Consider the following 25120-nt stretch of genomic DNA (forward strand, 5'->3'; position numbering starts at 1 on the left):
GTATGTGTAAACATACCTGGCAATAAAGCTCATTCTGATTCTGAACCTTTAAAGTCACGATTAAGTTTTTTTTTTGGATTTTGCTCTGCTGTCTGTCGACTCCGTGTTCACAGTGGGTGTTGCGGAGAAACATGACAACGAGACCGCTTGTGTAATGCCGGCCGCACTAGAGCACGCTCACAAAATGGTGGCGACAGTGGAGCCTGATCGCAAGATGGCGGACACAACAGCACCCCGTCATGTCACAGCTGCCCATCTTGAGTGCCGTCAAGTCACAGCTGATCGTCATGAGTCCGGTCAAGTTCCAGTTCATTATCATGAGTCAAGTTTAGTCACGCTGCCATGTTCCCCGAGGCGATGGCGCCCACTGTAGCTCCTCCAGAGGTGGCGGCCCATGCTGCAGAACCTCCCGAGATGGCGGTGCTCACCTCAGCTCCTTGCACGGTGGTGGCGCCCAGCAACGCACCTTCAGCCTGTCTTGTCACGGTCGAAGGAACCATTACTGAACTCTCCCTGTATCCCAATGGTCCTACTGTAGAACCTCCAGAGGTGGCGGAATCCGCTGCAGAACCTCCAGAGGTGTCAGTGGTATCCACTCATGAACTTTCGTCCTGTTCTGTTCCGGCCAAGGAGGCCATCTATGAACTCTCTAACAGTCCTGTAACGGCTATGAAGTCCATCTGTGAACTCTCTGCCTGTCCTGTCACGGCTATGGAGGCCGTCTGTGAAATGTCACGAATCCTGTCCATGAACTTCCGTTCAATCACCACCAGAGGTCACCCTTCCATTACATTGACATCATGTGTCAAGTCAAGCTGATCTTCCTGAGTCAAGTCAAGTCACGGCTGATCTTCATGAGTCTAGTGAAGTCACAACTGATCGTCATGAGTCAAGTCAAGTCACAGTTGATCGTCATGAGTCAAGTCTAGTCACAGCTGGTTCGTCGTCGACTGACCCTCGCTTGTTTACCGGACTACCCTTGCCTTGTCTTCTACATACCAGTTTGCCTATGTCTGACCTATGCCCGTTTATGACCACATCTTAATAAAAGCTTTGCACATGGATCTGCACGTCTCATGTTCTGGTTACTCCGTAACACTATCGATATCTCTTTTATATTGTTCAGTTTGTAAATTTTCATGCAGGATTGTCATGACAAAATGGGCTTAATAGTGAATTGTTCATTTTATAAACTTCAATTTAATTATTGTGTACATTTTGATTGTTACTTTTAAAAATGTGTTCTTGACTTTGGAGTAGACATTTATTTTGAATCTTGTGATTAAAGTATATTTCATATAAAAAGCCCAGAAGTTTCAAACATTATTTTTAATATCACAAACAGGAAATAACTCGCATAATTCAATGAAACGAATAACTATAAATGAATTACAACTAAATTACACAAGATTAATTTTTTTAAAATGCTTAATTTATTATTATAAAATGCATACATAAAGTATTATGTATTTTGTAATAAAAGCAAATTACCCCTTAAAAACCGTAAGGTGGCATTACTCTGGTAAGAACGTAAGCTCCGCCCCTCACTTCCGGTTCTGTGGCTGCGGTTCTGACACGTCTGCAGCTGGATACTATTGTGTTCAGATCTGCCTCCATTTTTGAGTGCCACGCCCACTTCTCAACATCCAATCAACAACTGACACAAAGAACAACTTCTCCATCCTACATTTTTTCTTTTTCAATAATCCTTTTTACTCGGATGTACATCACGAAAAAGTTCCTAAATGCACAATGACTATGTAACCACCCACTTTAAAAAAAAAAAAGAAGCCTTAAATCAAATATCTATATAATCATACATAATTTCTAAATATATATAATTTTGTAATATATAATTTCTAAATTGTTTATTTTAAATTCCATAATTTATATTTTATATATTATTTATACATTTTAAATTCCACCTTTGCAGTACCTTCTCTGATTGAAATCTGTGCTGTATTGCAACAATCAAGACTTTTTTCTGTTATTTTTTTGGCAAATATTAACAACTTTTATGGAGGTATATACCACCTTAGATTTTAAATTATATATAGAGAGAGAAATAATTCAATTTTTACTTTCAGGACCTAACTTGCTCTAAAGAGGTGTATGAATATAATCATTCAGCAGCAGCATCACAGTACCATGATATCAGAATCTATTTTTCTGTAGGGCTACAATGGGTTAATCAGGGATGGTGAAGGCTAAACCAGGAGGCATTAGAGGGTTAACAGTTCCTGGCGGTTGTGACTAGTTTGCAGAGACGCCACTGGATTGGGGTTTCAACTTTACACCAAATGCATGACCCAGAACAATAATTCATGTAAAGCATTAAATACATTCGCATTTGCAAACTCATCTACCTAGTTAACCCTATACCAGTTATCTGTGCAATTTCACTTCCTTGTTATTGTGGGTTAGTTGGTGGACGCATGCTGTTTCTCAGCATTCATACAGTGTACAGTGTTTTTCATCATCGAAAGCGCGTGCAGTGCGTTACATGATTGCTCGACATGCAGGTGTTCTTACCTAAAGCAGTCAATCAGATCAGACACACTTCATGTGTGTCATCCGGGGGCCAGACAGTGAATGTCAGTTAGGGTTAGGGTTAGGGTTAGAAACTTAACCCTAACCCTAATGTCACACTCCTCCCAGTGTTACAGGTGCCATTACGCCTGAAGGTTACCGAGTCACCTTATCAGTAAAAACACAGTGTGCACCTTACAGTTTACAATCTAAAGCTGATCAGTGATAGTTATGGTGTTTACAAACAATATGCAGCTGTTTTTCTCTACACATGCTTTTTAAAATAATAATCTGAATATTACATTTAATACTAAATAATAATAATATGCGCACAATAAAAAATGCAACCACGTGGGGAGAAAATAGAGCAGTCTTGAGCACTGATTAGATTACGTGGCTGCGCAAACAGCGCGCAGTGATGATGCGCTACAGCAAAGTCTATGAAGGTAGAATGACGTCAAAAAGATTTGCATACGCAGGGTAAGAGTTGTGGAAGTGTACATAAGACCGTAAGCGTAAATTAAATTTGCATGCGCAAGAGAAGCTTTGTAAAGGTGTAAATCGCGTTTCAAGCACAAGAAAAATTATTTGCAGCATTACAGCATTCTGTTACTAGTAAGTGTAATTCATGTATTGTGAAACTGCAGCTTCATGCTAACGCAAATCCCTTTAAGGGTTTTCTGGGCTACAGCGCTGTTTGTGTTTTAGCTTCCGAGGTCGAGTCTGACGCAACCGCGCGCCAGGTTTCGAAACGTTCTATTTACAAAGAAACAAATTAGCAAAAATAAGAAGTCCGCGCGTCAAGAATAAAGTAATGGAAAGCATAATGGAAACAATGGAGCAAGGTAAATTTACGACTTATGAGTCTGTTTTCATTAAACGTGTCAAAACGTTTTGAAACCTATACACGTCTTCTATTTAGACACACTTGGCTAAATGTATTCTTCTATTCTGCTGTTTTCTAGGTGCCTTAAAACATTTTGTGTTGAAGTGTATGCTACATTCATGGAATTAATTTAGTAAACATATACAACTTAACTCAATTTATTGTCACTACATTGCTTCTAACACAACGTTTCCCCAATATCTTTTGTAATTTGTCAGTTAATTTACCTCAACGACAAATAAATAAATATATATTATAGTGCACACATTCATTTGTAATACCTAAATAACAAGTGAATAACACTATAATATACAATCAAACTGTCACTAGTTTTACATTGTTCAGTCAATTTGTTTAATTAATCAAGAATTAATAAATAGATATATTCCTCATTCAAACACTAAAGTATTCTATATAATATTTCGTAATAATGCATAAAAGTGCCCCAAAGACCTTAAAAGGAATAGTTGGCTCAAAAATTTAGCATTTTCTTGAAAATTAACTCAGCCTTTGGCCATCCAAGATGTAGATGAGTTTGGTTCTTCATGGGAACAGATTTGGAGAAATGTAGCATGTAACTTGCTCACCAATGTCTTAGATCATACCTCCACGCCAGATAATTAAGATTCAGCCCCGGATGCCAGATCCCGTCAGAAAATATCCGTTTTGTCTGGTAACAGAACAACCTGTCAGCAAAGTAGTCTAATACCCAAAACCTGTTAATAGGAAGTCTTGTCTGGTACCCAAAATACCCAAAACTCTATTAACAGTCTTCTATCGGCCAAGACGTTGACTGAGGAAAAAGCCAGTGAAGAGCAGAAGACGGATACGATGTGATGATAAAAAGGAGTTTATTGAATAGTGTTAGTTGCATATGTTTCAATGCTCAGACTTCGTCTGACCAGCACTAATTCAACAAGTATTGTTATACCAAACTGATTCACAACAACATCCCATAATAATCCTTGAGTTTCCATAAATATTCCCACTTATCTCTTATTCATGAAGACAAACAGCCCTTGAAACCACACAGTCATAAGACTAAACAACAATGGAAAATAGTATAAAAAAACAACAATAATATAATATAAATGACTAATCAATCAATGAATCAATTAAATGAATATATAAATGGCTATAATTATTATTATAAATGATTATATGATTAAATGGAATAATAAAAATGATTAAATTATTATAAATGAGTGAATAAATGGATATAAAAGAAAAAATGTTAAACACAACACAAATGTATGATTGCTCACTTGAAGCAAAAACACACACAGTTTCAGATCCTTCACGTCAGAATGAGAGTCCAAACAGCTGATTAAAAGCATCACAATAGTCCATAAGTAATCCACACCACTCCAGTCCATCATCAGGATGTTTTAACTTTAAATGATCATGTCTGGCCAAAATGGCAATCCATAATAATGCATTCTGACGGCACCCATTCGCTGCATTTTTGGATAAACTGTTCCATTAAACTCTAAAATTTCATTTTATTTGATTAAAATATGATATCTAAGGTGAGGCGCAATAACAAGCTAATGAAAAGTTGAATATCTTTACATAATGTTTTATTATTATTAAGGTTTTCACAACTTTACAATCATTCAGCAATGTGAAAAATATTCCTAATAAAGAAAGAGTAGCTGTGTCCAAACATTTATCTGCTAGTGTAAATGTATTTTCACATACGTTGTATTTTTAATGCATAGTTGTCATGATGCACATACACGAGGAACGAGGAGACGCTGGAGAATACTTTTACCAAGACTTTATTTTCAGGAACCAAGGGAGACGAACTCAGGAAGACGTTTAACTCGGGAACAGAAGCCCTTCCTGGGCTGAACTGGGGAACAGGGTAAAACTGAAGACAACCAGACTGAACCAGAAAACAAAAAAACTTTCAAAAACACGGAACTTAAACACGGGGAAGGGATGCCGCTTACTGTTTGGTCCGCTGTTCTGTCACGATGCACATACATGGGGAGACGCTGGAGAATACTTTTACCAAGACTTTATTTTCAGGAACCAAGGGAGACGAACTCAGGAAGACGTTTAACAGCGGACAGAGAACTTGGGACTGGGAACACTATTTATACACACAGGAGGAGGGGATGACGAGACACACCTGGGAGCAATGAAACACTAATCAGGGGAGGAACAGGAAACTAACCAAATAAGGGCATGGGAAGGCACATGGGGAGCAGGACACACACAAAACATGGAACAGAGTCTGACAATAGTGTGATTGTTATATGATTTGTCAGGTGTTCTGGGTCACCTGATGGCTTTAGAGAGGGGAGGTATGGGACAGCAGGACCAGCATGACTCTCAGAGGTTAGAGATGCTCAAAGCCAGAGCTGTGACCCTCCGTGCCAAAAGAGATCAAATCAAACATCAGACAGATGTGGTCAAGGTGAGACAGGGTTGAAATGGTAAAGAGACATTTATCTAATATCTAACTTTGTCAAACAGATTTATTATCCACTTTTTCTCATTGCACGGCAGATCCTGAAAGATAAAATCAGCAAAGATCTTCCATTGGAAGATGATGCTGCTGCAGCAGGCGGCTTCATTGAACTACAGAAGTCTATGTTAACAGCTTGGAGAATGCAGTTGAAAGACCTTCAGCGTGCTCATCACTTAATTGGTAATTTTGTACTGATTAAATCATATTGAGTTCACACGTAGATCATCTGTGTATTGCCTCTGTTTCAGGCCTGATCGATTGTGCTGTCTTTCTCAGGTGGCTATGAATTGGTGGAGTGTAAGGAAGGGAAAAGCGTGTGTGTGTCTTTTCACACGGCCTTTGAGGGTGTGTATTTGGAGACGCATAACATGGAACTGGACCTGACGTGCACCGTGCAGATCTCTCGCCATAACATCCCCCCGTCATTCCCACTCGAGAGTTTCGCCAAACAGAACCTGCAGAAAGACCTTAAAGCCTTCCTGCAGACCCTCAGCCAGAACCTCAACGCTTTAGCCGCTCGCAGACGGCAGGTCTGCCTCCTCAAGGTATTCAGGTTCCCTGCATTTATTGTATATACTAGGGTTTGGGGTGTTTTTAATATTTTTGATATAAATCTCTTATGCTTGCTAAGGCTGCATTTATTTGATCAAGAAATACTAAAAACATTAATATTGTTAAATATTATTACAACTTAAAATCACTATTTGAAAAGATTTTATAATGTATTTCATTCCTGTGATGCAAAGCTTAGTTTTTAGCATCATTACTCCAGTCTTCAGTGTCACAAGATCCTTCAGAAATCATTCTAATATGCTGATTTTCTTCTTATTATTAATGTTGAAAACAGTTCTGCTGCTTAATATTTTTGTGGAAACTGTGATAGATATTTTTGATGAATAGATCTCTGATTATCAATGTCTTTACTTTCACTTTGATCAATTTAATGCATTCTTGCTGAATATAAATCTTTCTTGTCTTTGCCACAGGAGCTCATTGGTTCGGTGGAGGTGATGGAGAGCAATCAGTTGTGCAATATTCTTGTGCTCATGTGTACAGCACAAAGCGAGACTCCCAAAGCTGTTCTATGCACACTGGAGTACGGCGATCTCACACAATGTCTGCCAACACGGGTTAGCATTGAGTGTGAAGGTACGACACATCACAATTTAACTGAACCTGGATAAGCTTACCATCTCATTTAGAACCGAACATTCATGTGGCTCAAACAAGACATCATGACATTTGCAATGCCAGTCTTTTGAGTTCAGTTTGTATAGCTTGAAAAATAGACAGCTTGAATGCAGTGCAAGTCGATTTGGATAAAACAGATGCAAATGTAACAGAACAAATTAATATGAATTAATTAAAGATATAGTTCACCCAAAAATGAAAACTCTGTCTTCATTTACTCATCCTCATGTCATTCCAAACCTGTTTGACTTTGATTATCTTTGAAACACAAATTAAGATATTGTTAATGAAAACTGAGAAACATTGGAAGTCCAGGTAACTAAAACCTAGAAGGTTCAAAAAGGTCATAAATATGGCATGAAATGAATCCATATTAATTTTAATCCAAGTTTCGTGAAGATACGAGTACTTTATATGATGAACAGATTCCTATGGTTTCATTCTATGAACTTTTTGGATCTTCTAAATTTTAGTTACCTGGACATTCAATGAAGCATCTCGGATTCCATTAAAAATATATGTATTTCTGTTTCGAAGATTAACCAAAGTCTTTTGGGGAGTACATTTCCATTTTTGAGTGAACTGTCCCTTTTAATATGAAATAATTGTTGGTAAATCTCACATGAAGGGGTAAATATGGAATGGATATTATTCTTACATGGGCTGGAATGAAGTGTGAGATTACAAAGCATTTTTATCAGTTTATTTTGTGTTAAATTATGCAGTAAGTATTAAAAAATGTAAAGACTAAATCAAGAAAAAAAAAACCTTGCTATTGTTATTGTCATTTAATTTATTTCGGAGTAAATGTATGTATGTTTTCTTACTGACGTTCATTTGGAAATGAGGGCAACAGTATAATCAAAGCATGCTTTATTTATCTTTAAAGATTTGGAAAAGGAAAAGGAACTGGGTTACATTAATTTTGTATTTATTCTTGTAGATAAAACACTTTCAGAATCTCCACAGTGGAAGAAAAACCAGTCTCTGCTCCTGGAGTCTCCAGCTCATACGACTGTCCTGACCATGAGGAGGATGGGAAGCATCGCTTAACAAATGTGACAAAATGAACACCTTAATGTAAATAATGTTCCGTTACAGTGCAGTTGCACATTCAGAGGTAGATTAACACGTAACTTGAGAGAACTGAGAAAAACAACTATTTAGCACGATCAGTTCAAAATTCTCTTAATGGTACATAAATGTTCATGCATAAGTTGTCAAATGCTGTATAGAGTTGAGAAAGCTTCTTATTTTCTGTTGTAGTTTTTCTCTCTGCAGTTGTTTCAGTCTTTCTTTATACCATCGGTAATACTCTACCTGATAGATCAGCTCTTTCTGAGAGATGCTGTCGATCAATGCTAGGTCTTTCAGCTGTAGAATGGAACGCTGAGCGTTTTCTGAAGCTTTGAATTTCTCTGTGACTATCATAGATGCAGATGAATCATCTTGCTTGACGGAGAATGATGCTGATTTAGCAGACCTCTGTTCTTCATCATCCTCATACGTTTTCACAGAAGATAGAGGTCTGAAAGCTGGAGCGGATTTTGAAAATCGTGTCTCGTGTGCATCGTTTGTCATCCTGACCTCTGATATGGCTCTCATTGTGTTGTTTATGGTTGCGTGCGGTTCGCTAACCCTTAAAGGTATAGTTCACCCAAAAATGAAAATTGGATGTTTATCTGCTTACCCCCAGGGCATCCAAGATGTAGATGACTTTGTTTCTTCAGTAGAACACAAATTATGATTTTTAACTCCAGCCGTTGCTGGATATCAACACACACATTAACGTAAACTACACCAGAGACGCGCGCGTACACACCTCACGCATCGGATGCCGTGCACGCACTCAAGGAAGTTGGACGTAGTGGTGTATTAGAGGTAAAAAATTATATAAATACGGTTCGGTTTCTGGCACAGACCGATCGTTTCGTGTCTTAGGACATCAATGTGTCGTCACGAGCCGCAGGGTTTAATTTGGATTTGTCTGTGAATGTTTTTTGTACTCTCATAGATTTTGTTACCATTGCCATGCATTATACGACTGATAGACTGCAACGGCTGGACTTAAAAATCATAATTTGTGTTCTACTGAAGAAACAAAGTCACCTACATCTTGGATGCCCTGGGGGTAAGCAGATAAACATCAAATTTTCATTTTTGGGTGAACTATCCCTTTAAATCCAGCAGCCGTTTGTACTCTTTTAGCACTAGCTCTCGTTCCTGCTTCAGCAGCCTGAGGTTGAGTCTGTATTTGGCGCTGATGTTGTGTAGTTTCCACTGAAGATGGACTTCTTCTTTGTGGTTCAGCAGTCTTACTTGGGTCTCTTAACGCTTCGCTGTGTTGACATTTTGAGATGTTTCTTTAAAAAACAAATAAATGGAATGAAACAGTACAAAAAAAGTACAAAATGCAGATTTTAAAAACACACTGCTCAAATACATGCATACAGTGGGTTCAAACGTCTCAGAAGCTTCAGACTTTCAGAACCCAATTAATGTTTCAAAGCCAATTTATTTTGCCCAAATATGTATATTGTGTATAAATAATAAATGTAAATGTACTGTACGTGAAGCTGCTGCATATGGTTTCTCGTCTTGTATGAGCATGTAGACTTAGAATCTGCTGCTATGACACTTAAACATATAAACAGTGTCTTTCGTTCGGTCAGGTTTCCGGGTATTGAATTTCAAAGTCATTCGGTCACATGATCACTATTGTGTCAAAGTAAAGATGAAAGGTTGAAGTCCATTCAGATCTCCATTTAATAGCTCACAACTCTTTTGTGACATTTACTATTTTTCTAAAAATGTATTATAAATGATTTCATATCTCAGTAGTTTGGTATCTCAGAGTAAGATTATCTAGTGTTTACTATTGTATTCTGATTTATTTATCCCCCAATGTGTTTATTGTCTTCTTTTGCAATACAACGGATGAAATTATTATTGTTACAAATCAGTATTATATCATATCCTCTAGCCAAGCAATTTGGAGAACTGGGCGATAAGGTTTAATAGAATATTATATATTGTTAAATAATATCAATTATTATTTTTACAGTTTGGGTAAATTGGGCTTGTTTATGCTACTTGTAATGTAAAAACCTAAGATGGGGAGTATTACAACTACAAGATCATAAATTAATAAACGATCTTCAAACTGTGTAAGAAGAGTCAGAATGTGGTTCATTTTGAATGTAGTTCTACCATGGTAACAATGGTATTTTTCTATGATTACCATGGTATTTTTTGGGGGGGGTACTACTTTTTTATTTCCAGCATTTCATTTAACTGTAGTTGATGATCAGTTCAGACATGCTAAAGACCAACGTCCAGTAAACAACATTCACAGCATCAAAACATCGATTTAAAGAGTGATTTAATGAGGTAAGGTTCCTTTAAAATGACTCTTAATTTGATTTCGTTAATGTTTTCTCTTGCAGGAAGTGGGTTATTTTAAGTAGCCTATAGTTTTGAGTATTGTCAGACAGCAGAACTGAAGAATTAAAGTCGATGTCAGAATGTGTGTCATTCCTGCAAAAACAAGCTCTTTTGCACTGATCTATTATTCTCCGCTATAATTCATTGATGTGCATTATTTTTTTAATGATCGTGGCAGAATTTTTGACGTCATATGTGCGTTGAAATTGCGCAGAAAAGCAAACGTTAATGCAATTCACTTACTGTATTTTAGTGCATGTGTATGTCAAGTTACTTTGCAACAGTGTAGTGTTTTTGTGATATGAAGCTCCGCTTAAATTTCTCATTTCTTTTGTTTTAATTTTAGGTTTTAAAGTAAAGCTTATGTCCTGTTTGTTTAAGATCGCATTTAAATGTCAAAGCAACAAATGCAAGAAGAGAAAACGGTAAGTAAAAAAATGTGCTTAATTATTGAATACTAATTTTCAAAGTTTTATAATCAAATAACTTTAAAATCCCTTTTTATATTTATAATCACATTGCCAATGCATTGCAGGGGAAAACAAACAACATAAAATGATAAAAGGCAAATTAAAACTAAGAAGCATTGCAAACAGATTGTATTTCTTTTTAATTTCTAGTCAATGCAGGCAGTGTGTGTTGATGAATCAGGGAAGCTGGATTTGAAACATATTCCACGGCCTGAACCCAAAGATGAGCAGCTCCTCATCAGAGTCGCCGCAACTGCTTTAAACAGAGCTGACCTACTACAGGTAAACCATAAAATCCTGCTAGTGTTTGTGCCTTGGATAAACTGAATCTCACTGATGGCTTATTTTAATTGACAGAAAAGGGGTCTTTACCCTCCTCCTCCTGGAGCGAGTGAGATCTTGGGTCTGGAGGCCAGCGGTGTGATCGCTGACATCGGTCCTGGGGTCAAAGGGAATTGGAAACTTGGAAGTAAAGTAATGGCTTTACTCGGAGGAGGAGGCTATGCAGAATATGTAGCTGTTCCAGAAGAACTCGTCATGCCTGTCCCATCACCCCTCACTCTTTATCAAGCTGCAGCTCTTCCTGAGGCCTGGCTGACTGCCTACCAACTTCTGCACTTCATAGGTAACACCATGTCGGCTTGCTTTGAGTTTTATTTTCTTTACATGTAACTTTTTAACAAAAAATAAATAAATAAATTAGCTGAACATGTACTCACTATCAATCCATCCAAGACGAGTTTGTCTCTTCATCAGATTTGGAGAAATGTAGCATTACGTCACTCGCTCACCAATGGATCCTGTGCAGCGAATGGGTGCCGTCAGAATGAGAGTCCAAACAGCTGATGAAAACATCACAATAATCCATACCAGTCCATCAGTTAATGTCTTGTGAAGAGAAAAGTTGCATGTTTGTAATTAAGAGATTTTTTACTTTGAGCTTTGCTTCTTGCTAAAATACGAGTCCTCTATCCATAATACTGTTTTCTTGAGTGAAAAAAGTTGTCTCGTATAAATCAGGAAAGAAATGTGCACAGAACAAGCACCATTTACAAGCAAAACAGTCCAAAACAGTTCTAAACAAATATGTGCATGGACGTTTTCACTGAAGGAAGTGTTATTATAGATTATAGACCAGTATTTTGCCCAGAAGCAAGCAATTTAAAGTTAAAACTCCTTGATGATGGATTTGTTTCTTACAAACACACAGCTTTTGGCTTCACAGGATGTTAACTGATGGGCTGGAGTGCTGTGGATTACTTGTGGATTATTGTGATGTTTTTATCAGCTGTTTGGACTCTCATTCTGACGGCACCCATTCACTGCAGAGGATCCATTGGTGAGCAAGTGATGCAGTGCTAAATTTCTACAAATCTGTTCTGTTCAAGAAACAAACTCATCTACATATTGTATGGTCTGAGGGTAAGTATATTTTCAGCAAACATTCATTTTTCGATTATTTCTTTTAAGCATTCAAATGCATTTTAAGGCCATTATATTTCCATATGCTGCTGTTTTTTATAGCCAAAGTGAAGCCGAATGAGACGGTGTTGATTCATGCTGGAGCGAGTGGAATCGGCACCGCTGCCATTCAGCTGGTTCGCTTGTGCCGTGCGATTCCTGTAGTAACAGCAGGGAGTTCGGAAAAGTTAAAATTTGCAGAGCAGATGGGAGCAGCTGCAGGAGTCAATTACAAAGAGGAGGATTTTTCTGAAAAAGTACTGCAGTTCACTGAAGGTCAGTATTCTAGTGTTCGGAATGTGTTTATAATATTACATTCTATATTAAATATCAATATTAAAATGAACACATTTACTTTAAATTCTGTGTTTTTGTGCAGGCAAGGGGGCTGATGTAATTCTGGACTGTGTTGGTGGATCTTTTTGGGAGAAGAACATTTGTAGCCTTGCAACAGATGGACGATGGGTGCTTTATGGCATGTTGGGAGGTAAAACGGCCGATGGAGACGTGCTTGGCAAGCTTTTGAGGAAGAGAGGCAATCTTCTTTGCAGTCTCCTCAGATCAAGAAGTTTACAGGTTAGACTCAGGAATACTAGTTACTTCAGATTTGACAAATTTTCTTCATAAACTGTAGACTAAAAGGAATATGTTTCTGTAGCATTAAAAGTTATGCACTTTGCATTTATGATTGTTTTATTTCTAGTATAAAGCAGAGCTGGTCCGGAGTTTCACAGAGCAGGTTTTGCCGCACTTCCAGTCAACAGATCCTCCCTTGTGGCCTGTGATAGACAGCATGTTCAACATGGAGGATGTTGAAATGGCTCATCAACGTATGGAGGCCAACAAAAATATTGGGAAAATAATCATCAAAATTGGAAACTCTTGATCATATACAATAATCAGCGTAGATCGTCTGTTCGAATCCCGGCTCGAGGACCTTTCCCGATCACTCTTGTATTATAATAAAGGCAAAACACCAAAAAAAAAACGGCATAGATGTTTAATTAGTAATTATGACATAAGACTTATACTGTAATAATTCTGAATGGAGTAAATCATTAAGACCACTTACAAAATCTATTCATGTTAAATGTTGCATAAAAAGAATTCACATAAATAAATACCTTAAAGAAGTTTATAAGAGGAAAACATACAGCTTTAGGGTGAAAAAAGGTATTTTCTGTCTGTGATGAGGATCGGATTAATTAGATCACATTTTGTACCTGTTTTAAATCGTCATATCACATGTTCTCCTAATTATGTGTATTACTTTAAACTGCTGTCTAGTTTAATCCAGTATTTATGATTTAGGATAGTTAAAGGGATAGTTCACCCAAAAATGAAAATTCTGTCATTTACTCACCCTCATGTCGTTCCAAACCTGTATGAGTTGCTTTCTTATGTTGAACACAAAAGAAGATATTTTGAAGATTGCTGGTAATCAAACAGTTGGTGGTTGTCATTGACTTCCATAGTATTTTTTTTCCTACTATGGAAGTCAATGGCAACCACCAACACAATATGGCTACAAATGAGGGCTATTATTTTTACTTTTAAATTTATAATAAACATTTGTATTTTAAAATAGTTTGGGTTGCTTTTTTATTTATAGGGCTTCACTAATCACTATGTAAAATAGTAGAAGATATGACCGCTAAATGAAAGTAGCTGACATGACATTTCAAAACTGTAAATCTAAAACTATTTTAAGTAATATTTTTATAAATTTTGCTGAAGTTGTTTGAAACGTCCAGTTATTTAAACGCTTTCAAAACGTTTTTATTGGTCATGAGTTAACATTACCCTTACCAAAAAGTAGTATACTTCAAGTTTATTTTTAAGTATACTTTATGTAGCAAGTATACAAATATCAGTGTACTAGTAGTATACTTGTAAGTGTACTATTTCAATACTCCTTGGGACTAAATTGGCCCACTTTCTAGTATATAAAAGTATACTTTAAGTATAACAGTGGTAAACTTTAAGTACACAACTAGTTTACAACAATATTTTAGCTTGTACTGCAACTATACTAAAAGTGAACTTATATGAATACTGATAGTTTTCTAATTAAATACTTGTAGTAGCATTTTTAGTACACTTTGAAGTATAGGCTTAGTAAACTACTAGTTTAGTAGTTTTATACTGCAAGTATACTCGTAAGTTTTCTTTAAGTGAACTTTACATCATACTTTAAGTATACTACTATGTCCCTGTTTAGGTATTAATTTGTATATATTTTGTTACATGAATATCTGAACATAAAAAACATCAAAAGAACAGGGTATCTGCTTGTAAACAAAAACATTTTATTCTACAAGTAAAAAAAATGCAGACCCTGTTGTATTTTCTTGTAATTTATTAAAAGAAGGTACACCGCCATCTTGCGCCAACTAAACTGACTTGAACGCACCTGACGTCGTAATTACGACTTGTCACATCAACTTTACGAACGTCCCAGGAGGACTTGAACGCAGCATTCGATTACATGTGGAAGCATCTGTTGTTTCGGTTTCTAATTCACTTGTGTTTTTTGGAAATTCTGTACAGAAAATGTGTACTAGCGCCCCTTACCGTATAACAATGAAAACACGGATTCTAGGAACACAAGTATAGCTCAACTATATTTAGACTTTTTCTAAGTAGGCTATAAGTCAAGTATACTTAAATGTCATTTTAAGTATCGTTCTGAGAAGTACATAAAGCCCATTTCTGAGAAGTACATAAAAAGTAGACTAAAAGTATACTTTCCTATTTTTTAGTTTAAAAGAAGTATACTAATAGCACACTTGAATAAACTTCTTTTTCGTAAGGGTAAGGAAACAATAATTTCATAACATTCATTTATAATTTTGCAGACATTCTGGGAACGTTACTTTTATATGCTCTCTGAACATTCTGAAACAATTGGTTACATTTTAAAAATGTAAGTAAAAAAAAAAAACTTTCGTGAATTATACATAAAGAACGTTTTGAGAACATTATTAAAGAGCAGATAACTTAAAACGAAGTTTAAAAAAAAAGATATATTACTGGAAGAACGTTTGTTCATAACTTCGAGAGAACGTTAGCCAATGTTCTGAGAACGTTCGCTGTTAGCAGGGCCTTAACCGGGTTTTTCAAACTCAAAGCCAGCTAAGTTACTTTCACTATTCACCGCTGCTCTTGAGCTTTAGTACTTGACGTAGGAACTTTATTTCCTACTTCCTGGTCTAAACTCTGCTCAAGATCAATGGCTCCACTTCACCTTTCGCCGTTTAAACGCTGTAAATATTAGTAGAAATGAATACACAAGTAACTTTATTAAAAATCGACTACTTTTCATAAACGGTAAGTGATCGATTTTATTGATTTATTAGTTCTCAGTCATGTGTTGATCTCTAACAGTCCTGAGCTCAGCGCCAGTCTACTGAAAATAAAAATGTAAAATGCTTTCGTAATATAGTTCGTAATAAAAGCGGAAACATTGTTTGTAAACGAAATATTAGTCATGTGGGTGTCCATAGTCGTTTTGTGGATGAATTACTAACTCTGGATATTTCTTTACACTTAATATCTTTTTAAATGGATAAAGAATATTGATAATATTACATTATTTCTTGTTTTGTTTGGTTGTATTTCTTCAGTGTACTGTATGCACATGTATGCCCTATTTGGACTCTTAAGGACACACTTTACATTTATGAATGTCATTGTTATTTTTTCTTTATTATAATTGCTCAATGCTTTGATATGTTGTTATCTAATGCAATGGCATCCATTTTTAGGCATAAGCGGCATAAGTGTCCAAATACTTTTATATAAGAGTAGAAAATATTTTGAAAGAATGGCATAACGACTGTCTCCATTTGTGATCTTCAGTCTTTAGTGTTTTTAGCAGAATTTGACAATGGCAGATACAAGCCGCCCTCAGCGCAAGCTGTCCCGAGCTGGAGAGAGTTTATACGAGATATTAGGCTTACCAAAAGGAGCTTCATCTGAGGATATTAAGAAAGCATACAGGTATTCTGGTTTATAGCTTATACTAATCAAGAAATCACAAATGCAACATCCCTATAAAGGCTTTGTGTTATAAATCCCCACCTTAAAGGGTTAGTTCGCCCAAAAATGAAAATTAGTACATAAATTACTCACCCTCAAGTCATCCTAGGTGTATATGACTTTCTTCTTTCAGACGAATCCAGTTGGAGTTATATTAAAAATTGTCTTTGATCTTTCAAGCTGTTTAATGGCAGTCAGCGGGTGTTGCATGCATCAGTCCAAAAGAAGTTAAATAAAAAGTGCCCATCCATAAAAAAAAGTGTCTCACACAGCTCCGGGGGGTGAACAAAGGCCTCCTGTAGCGAATCGATACGTTTTTGTAAGAAAAATATCCATATTCAAAACGTAATAATCACTTTAATCTAGCTTGCGCTCACTGTTGTACACAGAAGCAGTTCCGGGAGCATGACGTATGAGGTCAGCGTTGCATATGCGCCGGTGAGTCTCGTGAAAACCAACATTTGTTTACTGGAGCAAAGGAAGCAAAGTTTCCTCACTTCTGAGCGGCACATGCGCAACGCTGACCTCATACATCATCCGCCCGGAGCTGCTTCCGTGTACAACAGTGAGCGCAAGCTAGATTAAAGTGATTATTACATTTTAAATATGGTTATTTTTCTTACAAAAACGTATCGATTCGCTACAGGAGGAATTTGTTCACCCCCACGGAGCCGTGTGAGACACTTTTTATTAAGGATGGGTGCTTTTTATTTCACTTCTTTTGGACTGATGCATGCAACACCCGCTGACTGCCATTAAACAGCTTGAAAGATCAAAGACAATTTTTTATATAACTCCGACTGGATTTGTCTGAAAGAAGAAAGTCATATACACCTAGGATGACTTGAGGGTGAGTAATTTATGGGCTAATTTTTGAGTGAACTAACCCTTTAAGGAAACTGGCACTGAAGTATCACCCAGACAAGAACCCCAACAACCCTGAAGCGGTGGAGAAGTTCAAAGAGATCAACAATGCCAACGCCATCCTCAATGACGACACCAAACGACAGATCTACGACGAATATGGGTCCATGGGCCTCTACGCCGCAGACCAGTTCGGAGAGGAGGGCATTAAATACTACTTCCTCATGTCCAAATGCTGGTTTAAGGTGAGTAGTTTGTTTCTTATTTGTTTTTATTTCTACTTTTATATGCAGTGTAAATAATAAAAGTCATGGCACTGCATCTTGAAAAAATCTGATAATTTGAAAAAAGGGCCCAATATTATCTGATTTCATAATGCTGAGTTCAAAAATATTAATAACCACATTTCATGATCGCGTACACAGTTTTTTGACCAAATAAGAATGAAGATTTTTCAAATTATATGTATCAGCTTTAATGCACTTAGCAAAATAACAAAAAATAATTTTTTTTTTTAATTCACAAAATCTGTCATTTTCTGTCACTGTTTGGATGCAGTAAAATATCCGCAGATGTAGTGGAAAACATCTGGCTGATGTTTGCATGTTCTTCTGTCACTGGGCATAATTTTAACCTTGAAATCAAGATTAGCCATTAAAAAATGTCTACAGAATCATTCATACATGTTCAAATCAGCCGAGAATTGAAGAAATAGTTGTAATCTGGCTCAGAGGAAGACAGGAATCATGTCTTTGTGCAGTTTTTGCTGCTAATTAGGCAACAGTACAAGACGTCTTCACCTTACAAATGGTTGTTGAAAGCAAAAATGCAATCAGCAGCTCAAAATTAGTAAGAAACAAGTAATTGTTTTCTATTTTTCGGTTCAGGCACTCCTGGGATTGGGAGTGATCTTCACATGTTGCTGCTGCTTTTGCTGCTGTTGCTGCTGTTGCGGTAAATGTGGCGGTTCAGAGAACGAAGATCATTTTCACTATGTGGATCCAGATGAGCTGGAGGCGGAGATGTCAGAGGAGCAGAACAGAGGTGAGGAGCGGGACTCATGCTTTCAGCTCTGGAGCCTGCATCACAAGCTTACCAGATTCTGCCTGTGCCTGCAATTGTTAATAAGATAGCACTGTAAATCATGCAAATCACTGTATTTTGTGGTTTACAGGCAATGACACAGTAATAACAGGACAGCCTATTCGCAGTCCAGCACCTGGAAATTCAGGTGAACAACAGATGCACATTTTTGTGTGATAGATAGATACTATACAGTAAGGAATCAGTAAGATTTTGTCTAATACTTTTATTCAGCAAGGACACATTCATTTGATCAAAAGTGAGGGTAAAGACATTTGAAAATTCAACATTTTTTAAAATTACATTTTACATTTTATTCAAATAGAAAACAGTTGTTTTTTTTCCACAATATTACTGTTTTTAAGTACATTTACTGTATTTTCAGTAAAATAAATGCAGATTTGGTGAGCATGACCCCCAAATGGTAGTGTATAAAAATAGTGGAATTATCAACTAGTAACATTCACCAATGGTGATGGTCTTGCTAATATTGCTAGCTGTTCTTATTTTGCTTCTTTTACTTAGCTATTACTTTCTTTGTGTTGTTTAACAGGAAGCACTGTGATTGTAGGAATGGCCATTCCTGCCCACTCAGGTGTATATCAGCATCAGTTATTAGCATTAGCACGTTAAATTCCGTGTGATGTGATGTACTTTTTGCAAAAAAGGCATTAAAATTCAGATTCTGAGTTTGGTTATTTTACTGTGTTCTCCTGCAGATGGAGACACTTCTGTACTGATCACTCCAGATGCACATGTGGCACAGGAGTAGAGCAAACTACGACCTCCAGACTTGTTAGGAAGACTGACTTACTCCTGTTTCTGGTTGTAGAAATGAGGACACTGCTGTAGAAATGCGTTTGAGCATCAGTGGTTTGTATTACACAGTGCCTGTGCAGTTTTTGTGACTCGTTTGATCTCCACACATAATGCTATTTCTGTTTACATCATTTTATAATTGCCTTTTGGTTGCTTGAATGTCTTTTGATTTTAGATTTTTTTTTTGCAGAAACACTTTATTTTGTAATGCTTCATTTAAAGCAGCTGTATGTAGTTTTCGAGTATTTTTGTGACTTTGGAGCCCTCTACAGTTGAGTGAGTGGAATTCACTGTTGTACAGTTGCATGCATTTGTTGCTGTCTTAAAGCAATTTGTCATTTTTGCGGAATTTCGTACCCGCTCGTGAATGATGTTGAAACTGATACTTCAAGGTAAAAACATACATAGAGTTGCTTTAAATGACCTCTAGAGTACAATCAAACATACCTTGCACAACAAAGTCAACCTGAAGTAATACCACAAAAATGTTCTGTTTATATAACAACACCAGAATAATTGATTTGCGCAAAATAACATTTTCTATTTATCATCTTTAATTCGTACATTGCGTAAAGGTTAAACCATGCTTTTCCAGTGAAATCTAATATATGCACTTTGTGTGCTTTTCATTACAGTAATTCTTAAGAGCATAAAGTTTGTATGATTAATGCTGTATTTGTACAATGTGGAGTCATTAAGGCTCCAATACATGATAATGAATAAAGCCAACAGTCTTTTCTTATCTGTATATGCACATAAACATTGATATTATATCTAACAAACAACTATATGTGGTTTATTTTGCCACCGTTGCAAGCAAACCTTGAAATAACCTAACTATTTTATGACACATAATAATTTGGTATGATGCTGAAGATTAGAAGATTCAAATGAATGTATATAAATAATGAACATTATGCAAGATGATCATTAAAGCAGGGGTTCAGAGTTTAAAGGACCACTGTAATCGTGCCTCCCATGGTGATGAAGCTGCTAATTTGCAGGTGAATGTTTCGTTTGTTATGGCCTCAGAGATAGTTTTGTCTGAGATACAAAACGTTTTGTTTATAACTGAAATGATATGATTTCTATGTGGAATTATGAAAGATTAATAAATGTAGCTGATTACTGTATCTCTAATCAAGCGTTTTATGTCCATTTATATGAATCTGTACAGCAGTAAAATTGCTATATGCAAGCAAAACAAAATAGAACGTTTGTTCATAACCTTGCCTGTTCTGAGAAGGTTCCCTGTTAGCTGGGATGTGCAAATGCGAGCACATGTTTTCCAAACCCTCCAGTTTTTCCTTTCTTTATATCTTTCTTTATCTGACCTTGCTGAAATCTAAACATGCACCAACACAATTTTCTGCCATGTTATAGCAGCAGCGTGTGAAACAGCATATGGCTTTAGTTTAGACCAACTGCAAACTTGAAATTTCATATTCGTTCATCTACAAAACATTCTAGAAATTCTAAGAAAAGCAGCAAGGCAAAACACAGGCCCGAAGGAAGTTACTCATCACATGTGCTGTGTGCTTGATCTTCATGATCGGGGAAGTCATTGGTGAGAATTAAAGGACATGCTCTGTTTAAAGGACCTAATCTGCTGTATAACCTGCTGATTGCAAAAGTACAGTTGACAAATAAAATGGACATGAACTTACTGTAACTTGCATTTGAGACTTGTGTTGACGTTCTGCTCTCGCAGGTGGTTACGCTGCTCATAATGACCGATGCTGCACATCTTCTCACTGACTTTGGCAGCATTTCGATCAGTCTCTTCGCACTGTGGATTTCCTCTAGGCCACCATCCAAACATCGGACCTTTGGATGGCATCGATCAGGTGTGTGTGTGTATATATATTTATATGCACATACTAAGAATACTTTTATGCTCACAAAGGCTGCATTTTTTAAATGCAGTAAAAACAGTAAAATTGTTAAATATTTTTCAAATTTAAAATAGTCTTCTATTTTAATATATTTTAAAATGTCATTTAAATTGCTGCTCAAGAAACATTATTATCAGTGTTTTTGCCATTTCATATTTTTGTGGAAAAGGTGATACATTTTTTTTTCAGGATTCTTTGATGAATATAAAGTTCAAAAGAGCAGCATATATTAAAGAAAAAAAATCTACTTTTATTTTTTTAACATTATCAATGTCTTTCCTGTCACTTTTGATCTATTTAATCTGTCCTTGCTGAATAAAAGTAATATTTATTTTCTTAATTCTGTATCAATTGTTCCACAAAAATATGAAGCAGTGCAACTGTTTTCAACAGTGATAATAATCAGAAATGTGTCTTGTGCAGCAAATCAGTATATTAGAATGATTTCTGAAGGATCATGTAACACTGAAGTAATTGCTACTGAAAATTTTAAAATAAATTACATTTTAAAATATATTCACACAGAAAACAGTTCTTTTAAATTGTAGTAATATTTCACAAAATGATTACTATATTTTTGATCAAATAATCGCAGCCACTTCTCTCAAAAACACTAAAAATCTAACTTTTGCCACAGTGTTCCACAGTGTTTGTGTCGTTTGTTTTGTCCAGAGGTTTTAGGGTCTCTTCTGTCTGTTCTGTCCATCTGGACTGTGACGGTGGTTCTTGTTCTCTTTGCTGTTCAGAGGCTTATCAGTGATGATTATGAGATACACAGTGATGCATGTGCTGTAACGCTTAACATCTTGTGAGTGATGCTATTTGATTTCATTAGTAGTGTTTGTTGGGAAATGGCATGTTCATGTTCAGTGTTTCATGTGTTTCCATCAGTTTGGCTTTCATTCTCCATCAGTCTCCAGTCCATCACTCTCACAGTCACGGCCTCACAGAAGAGCACAGGAGCACCAGCGTGAAAGCCGCTTTCATTCACATGCTGGGAGATTTACTGCAGCGTTTAGGTGTGCTGCTGGCTGCCTCCATCATCTACTTCAGGGTTTGTACATTACTGTTATTGGCATATACAAACGTATGCATAATTTCACTTGTATGGGCGCTTAGTCACACTTACAGATCAATTGTCTCAAATGCTGCAGGATCTTTTCACCTCAACGTCACTTTTCTTCATCTTTTGTGCTTAATGTGTGTGAATCAGTTTGTTTTGGTGATTTTTAGTGGATGTATGAAGTCAGTCCTCCTCAAGTTCACACAGATCATCACATTAAAATATTAACTTGATCCATTAACTAAAAAATGTTATGTCGAATAAACACCACTTGCTTTTATATTACTTTATTTAATGCAGGCATTCCCAAACTTTTCGTCAGCCAAACGTCTTTAACCTAAAATATTTACTTGAAGCAACCCTGAGATTTTATGTTAATATTTTAACAATTGAACAACACTTTCACATGTTCATGGTTCTCTGATGTCAATTAGCCTACATGACATGCAGGTAAACTAATCAAATATTTAATCTATTTGTGTTTTAATTTGTTTTTATGTTTTATTTAAAATATATTTCATTTTGACATTTTTATTACTAGCTTTTTATAAGCTAACATCAGTTTGGGCAACTATGGAAGCCAGTTTTCACCACAGAATAAAAAAAAACAAAACAGAACTGCAGGTTTTTTTTATTTCACAATTCTGCCTTTTCTGCAATTCTGTGTTTATCTCACAATTTTTCTGGAATTCTGAGAAAAAAGGTCTAAATCCCGTGGCGGGAAAAAAGTAGAATTGCAAACTCAGAACTCCGAGAAAAAGGTTAGAATTGAGTAGGCTAATGCAAACTCAGAATTCTCATAATGCAAAGTTCTGCATTGTTTCCCCCTCAGAATTGCGAGAAGTAAAAATTGTGAGACATATACTCAGAATTGGGAGAAGATTTAAAAAGTCGCAATTACGTAAATGGGTTTCCAGGAAACCCTGATCTAATGCATGACATGTTTTAAATTTTTTACATATACATTTTTGAATGCAATTTATATGTTTGTTCCTCTCTCAAACCAACAGCCTGAATGGAAGATAGCAGATCCTATTTGTACTTTTCTGTTTTCATTATTTGTGCTTGGAACAACATTCACCATCCTGAAAGACATCTTCAAAATACTCATGGAAGGCAAGTGATTGATTGATCTAGATGTAACTGCCCAGACGTTTTAAACACAAGCTGAATGTTATTTTATCTGAAGGCGTCCCGTGTGGTGTTGACTTTGACTCAGTGAAAGACGTTCTGCTATCAGTGAGCGGAGTCAAATCTACACACAGTCTGCGCATGTGGTCTCTCACCACCAGCGAAACCCAGCTCTCCGTCCACGCAGTCATAGGTGGGTTAGAGTGCCATTTAAATGCTCACACAAATGGCACTGGGTGACCAGTCCCAGTTTTTGGTGTCCTGACACAGGAAGTGTCCTCGTTTTTACAGCACGTTCAAAACACCCCACAAATACACTGCAAAAAAATCAGACCAACATAACTTTTTACCAGAGTAATCATGTAGTGAATATTTTCACCAACAAAGGGCGCTGCGAGCTTTACACATTACTTGGCCGTGCACCACTAGACCAATTAACCCTTATGGGTTTCAAGGTAGACACAAGCTAACTATTTGTGTTAAATTAAAGTAATACAATTTGCATGCACTATATCAGTGGTTCCCAACCCTGGTCCTGGAGGCACCTCAACATTGCACGTTTTGCATGTCTCCTTAAACAAACACACCTGATTCAGGTCATCAGCTCATTAGTAGAAATTGGTGTGTCAGAGAAAGGAGACATGCAAAATGTGCAGTGTTGGGGTGCCTCCAGGACCAGGGTTGGGAACACTGCACTTTATAACAGGGCCTGAACAGGATGCGGGTTTGATTTTCACAGTTTTAAAACATTCCTGAAATGTCAGTCGCAGGATTTCCCTCACGCATCTATACAACTATACCACGTGGGTGAAAGTATACTCTGCGATGAATAAATAATAATAATAATAATCTAAATAATTACACTTGCAACAATTGCATTTGCAGAAAGTACATATTTTGTGCTCAAAATGAGCCTAAAATCATAAACCTAATAAGGTATATTAAAGATTTCCAAAAGCACAAACATTTAGGGGAAAACATACTATAAAGGTAATTACTGCATAGGCCAACAGCTTCTTCACAGTTTGTGAAAATGAGTTACTGTTTATCGTGTGTTCCCATATTTATTTTATTTTGGTAAAGTTATGATTTTGTCATTATATAATACAGTTTTGATCTGTTTGCCATTTGCAGCGGTTACTATATACTATTCATAGTGTTATTTTGGTGAATTGTATTAAAACCAGTTGGGGTCCATTTATCATCATAATTAATAATAATAATAATAAATATATTGAACCCAAAATTACAAAAAATTGTATTGTTTTTGTTTTATTAATCATAGATAATAAAAATTAAAATCTCAATAGTTTGACCACTGAACTAGGAAATTCTGGTTTCTATTATCAGAAATCTGGTCAGCTTACTGTAGTTTTAACCCAAATGAATGATTTATTTTCCAGATGAGCAAACCAACCCACAGACTGTGCTAATGGACATGACCAGACTGCTCCAGACACAATATGGATTCAGCAATATCACCATTCAGACAGAGATGCACACAGATGATGTGGCTTGTTGCTTGCAGTGCCAGGACCCGATGGACTGACATGGGATTTTAGCTTCTCATTATATTAATCTATACAGGTTGAATGTATGTATGAATATAAACTTCAGAACATATAGTTTTTCGGTACACATTTTGTGCATGACACAATGACATGATTATGAAGTGTTCGAAGAAACCAAGTCTTCGCCGTAGTGGTGTTCACGCAGGCTTGCTTTTTTCCCAGTTTCAAAATGTGGAAGCTTCTGCAGTTTCTG

At 36.5% G+C, this 25120-nt stretch overlaps 3 protein-coding genes and 1 pseudogene across 6 annotated transcripts; all 4 read left to right on the plus strand.

Annotated features, from left to right (window-relative positions):
* Positions 1-3251: 3251 nt before the first annotated feature.
* On the plus strand, positions 3252-8777 carry LOC107653680 (centromere protein O-like). The gene is made up of 6 exons (XM_016440479.1): positions 3252-3374; positions 5692-5840; positions 5933-6074; positions 6171-6439; positions 6881-7043; positions 8029-8777. The coding sequence occupies exons 1-6, from the start codon at positions 3344-3346 to the stop codon at positions 8136-8138; spliced, it is 864 nt and encodes a 287-aa protein (XP_016295965.1). The 5' UTR covers positions 3252-3343; the 3' UTR covers positions 8139-8777.
* Positions 8778-10383: 1606 nt separating this feature from the next.
* tp53i3 (tumor protein p53 inducible protein 3) lies at positions 10384-13542 on the plus strand. 4 transcript variants are annotated; one of them, XM_016440447.1, is made up of 7 exons: positions 10384-10475; positions 10911-10954; positions 11150-11281; positions 11357-11624; positions 12524-12736; positions 12840-13036; positions 13164-13542. In XM_016440447.1, the coding sequence occupies exons 2-7, from the start codon at positions 10922-10924 to the stop codon at positions 13344-13346; spliced, it is 1026 nt and encodes a 341-aa protein (XP_016295933.1). In that variant the 5' UTR covers positions 10384-10475; positions 10911-10921; the 3' UTR covers positions 13347-13542. The 4 variants fall into 4 exon arrangements, with proteins under 4 accessions (XP_016295933.1, XP_016295927.1, XP_016295952.1 ...); XM_016440441.1 differs by lacking the exon at positions 10384-10475 and adding an exon at positions 10571-10611 and having other exon boundaries at positions 10876-10954; XM_016440466.1 differs by lacking the exon at positions 10384-10475 and adding an exon at positions 10579-10611.
* A 2093-nt stretch (positions 13543-15635) lies between these two features.
* Positions 15636-19975, plus strand: LOC107653690 (dnaJ homolog subfamily C member 5-like). Its single transcript, XM_016440490.1, has 7 exons — positions 15636-15790; positions 16322-16462; positions 17397-17610; positions 18253-18409; positions 18540-18596; positions 19002-19043; positions 19168-19975. The coding sequence occupies exons 2-7, from the start codon at positions 16350-16352 to the stop codon at positions 19218-19220; spliced, it is 636 nt and encodes a 211-aa protein (XP_016295976.1). The 5' UTR covers positions 15636-15790; positions 16322-16349; the 3' UTR covers positions 19221-19975.
* Positions 19976-20190: 215 nt separating this feature from the next.
* LOC107654037 (zinc transporter 2-like) lies at positions 20191-25039 on the plus strand (annotated as a pseudogene).
* Positions 25040-25120: the final 81 nt, after the last annotated feature.

This window comes from Sinocyclocheilus anshuiensis, unplaced genomic scaffold (assembly GCF_001515605.1).
Source record: "Sinocyclocheilus anshuiensis isolate Anshui unplaced genomic scaffold, SAMN03320099.WGS_v1.1 scaffold1561, whole genome shotgun sequence".
Taxonomy (NCBI): Eukaryota; Metazoa; Chordata; class Actinopteri; order Cypriniformes; family Cyprinidae; genus Sinocyclocheilus; species Sinocyclocheilus anshuiensis.

What these genes read in the sequence shown, in the direction of transcription:
- LOC107653680 (XM_016440479.1), top strand. Translation starts at nt 3,344, where the DNA reads ATGGAAAGCATAATGGAAACAATGGAGCAAG. An exon ending in GGCAGGTCTGCCTCCTCAAG is followed by an intron (nt 6,440 to 6,880) that starts GTATTCAGGTTC and finishes TCTTTGCCACAG; the next exon opens with GAGCTCATTGGTTCGGTGGA. An exon ending in GGTTAGCATTGAGTGTGAAG is followed by an intron (nt 7,044 to 8,028) that starts GTACGACACATC and finishes TTATTCTTGTAG; the next exon opens with ATAAAACACTTTCAGAATCT.
- tp53i3 (XM_016440447.1), top strand. Translation starts at nt 10,922, where the DNA reads ATGTCAAAGCAACAAATGCAAGAAGAGAAAACG. An exon ending in AAATGCAAGAAGAGAAAACG is followed by an intron (nt 10,955 to 11,149) that starts GTAAGTAAAAAA and finishes TTTAATTTCTAG; the next exon opens with TCAATGCAGGCAGTGTGTGT. An exon ending in AGTACTGCAGTTCACTGAAG is followed by an intron (nt 12,737 to 12,839) that starts GTCAGTATTCTA and finishes GTTTTTGTGCAG; the next exon opens with GCAAGGGGGCTGATGTAATT.
- LOC107653690 (XM_016440490.1), top strand. Translation starts at nt 16,350, where the DNA reads ATGGCAGATACAAGCCGCCCTCAGCGCAAGCTGTCCCGAGCTGGAGAG. An exon ending in GATATTAAGAAAGCATACAG is followed by an intron (nt 16,463 to 17,396) that starts GTATTCTGGTTT and finishes TAACCCTTTAAG; the next exon opens with GAAACTGGCACTGAAGTATC. An exon ending in TGTCCAAATGCTGGTTTAAG is followed by an intron (nt 17,611 to 18,252) that starts GTGAGTAGTTTG and finishes TTTTCGGTTCAG; the next exon opens with GCACTCCTGGGATTGGGAGT.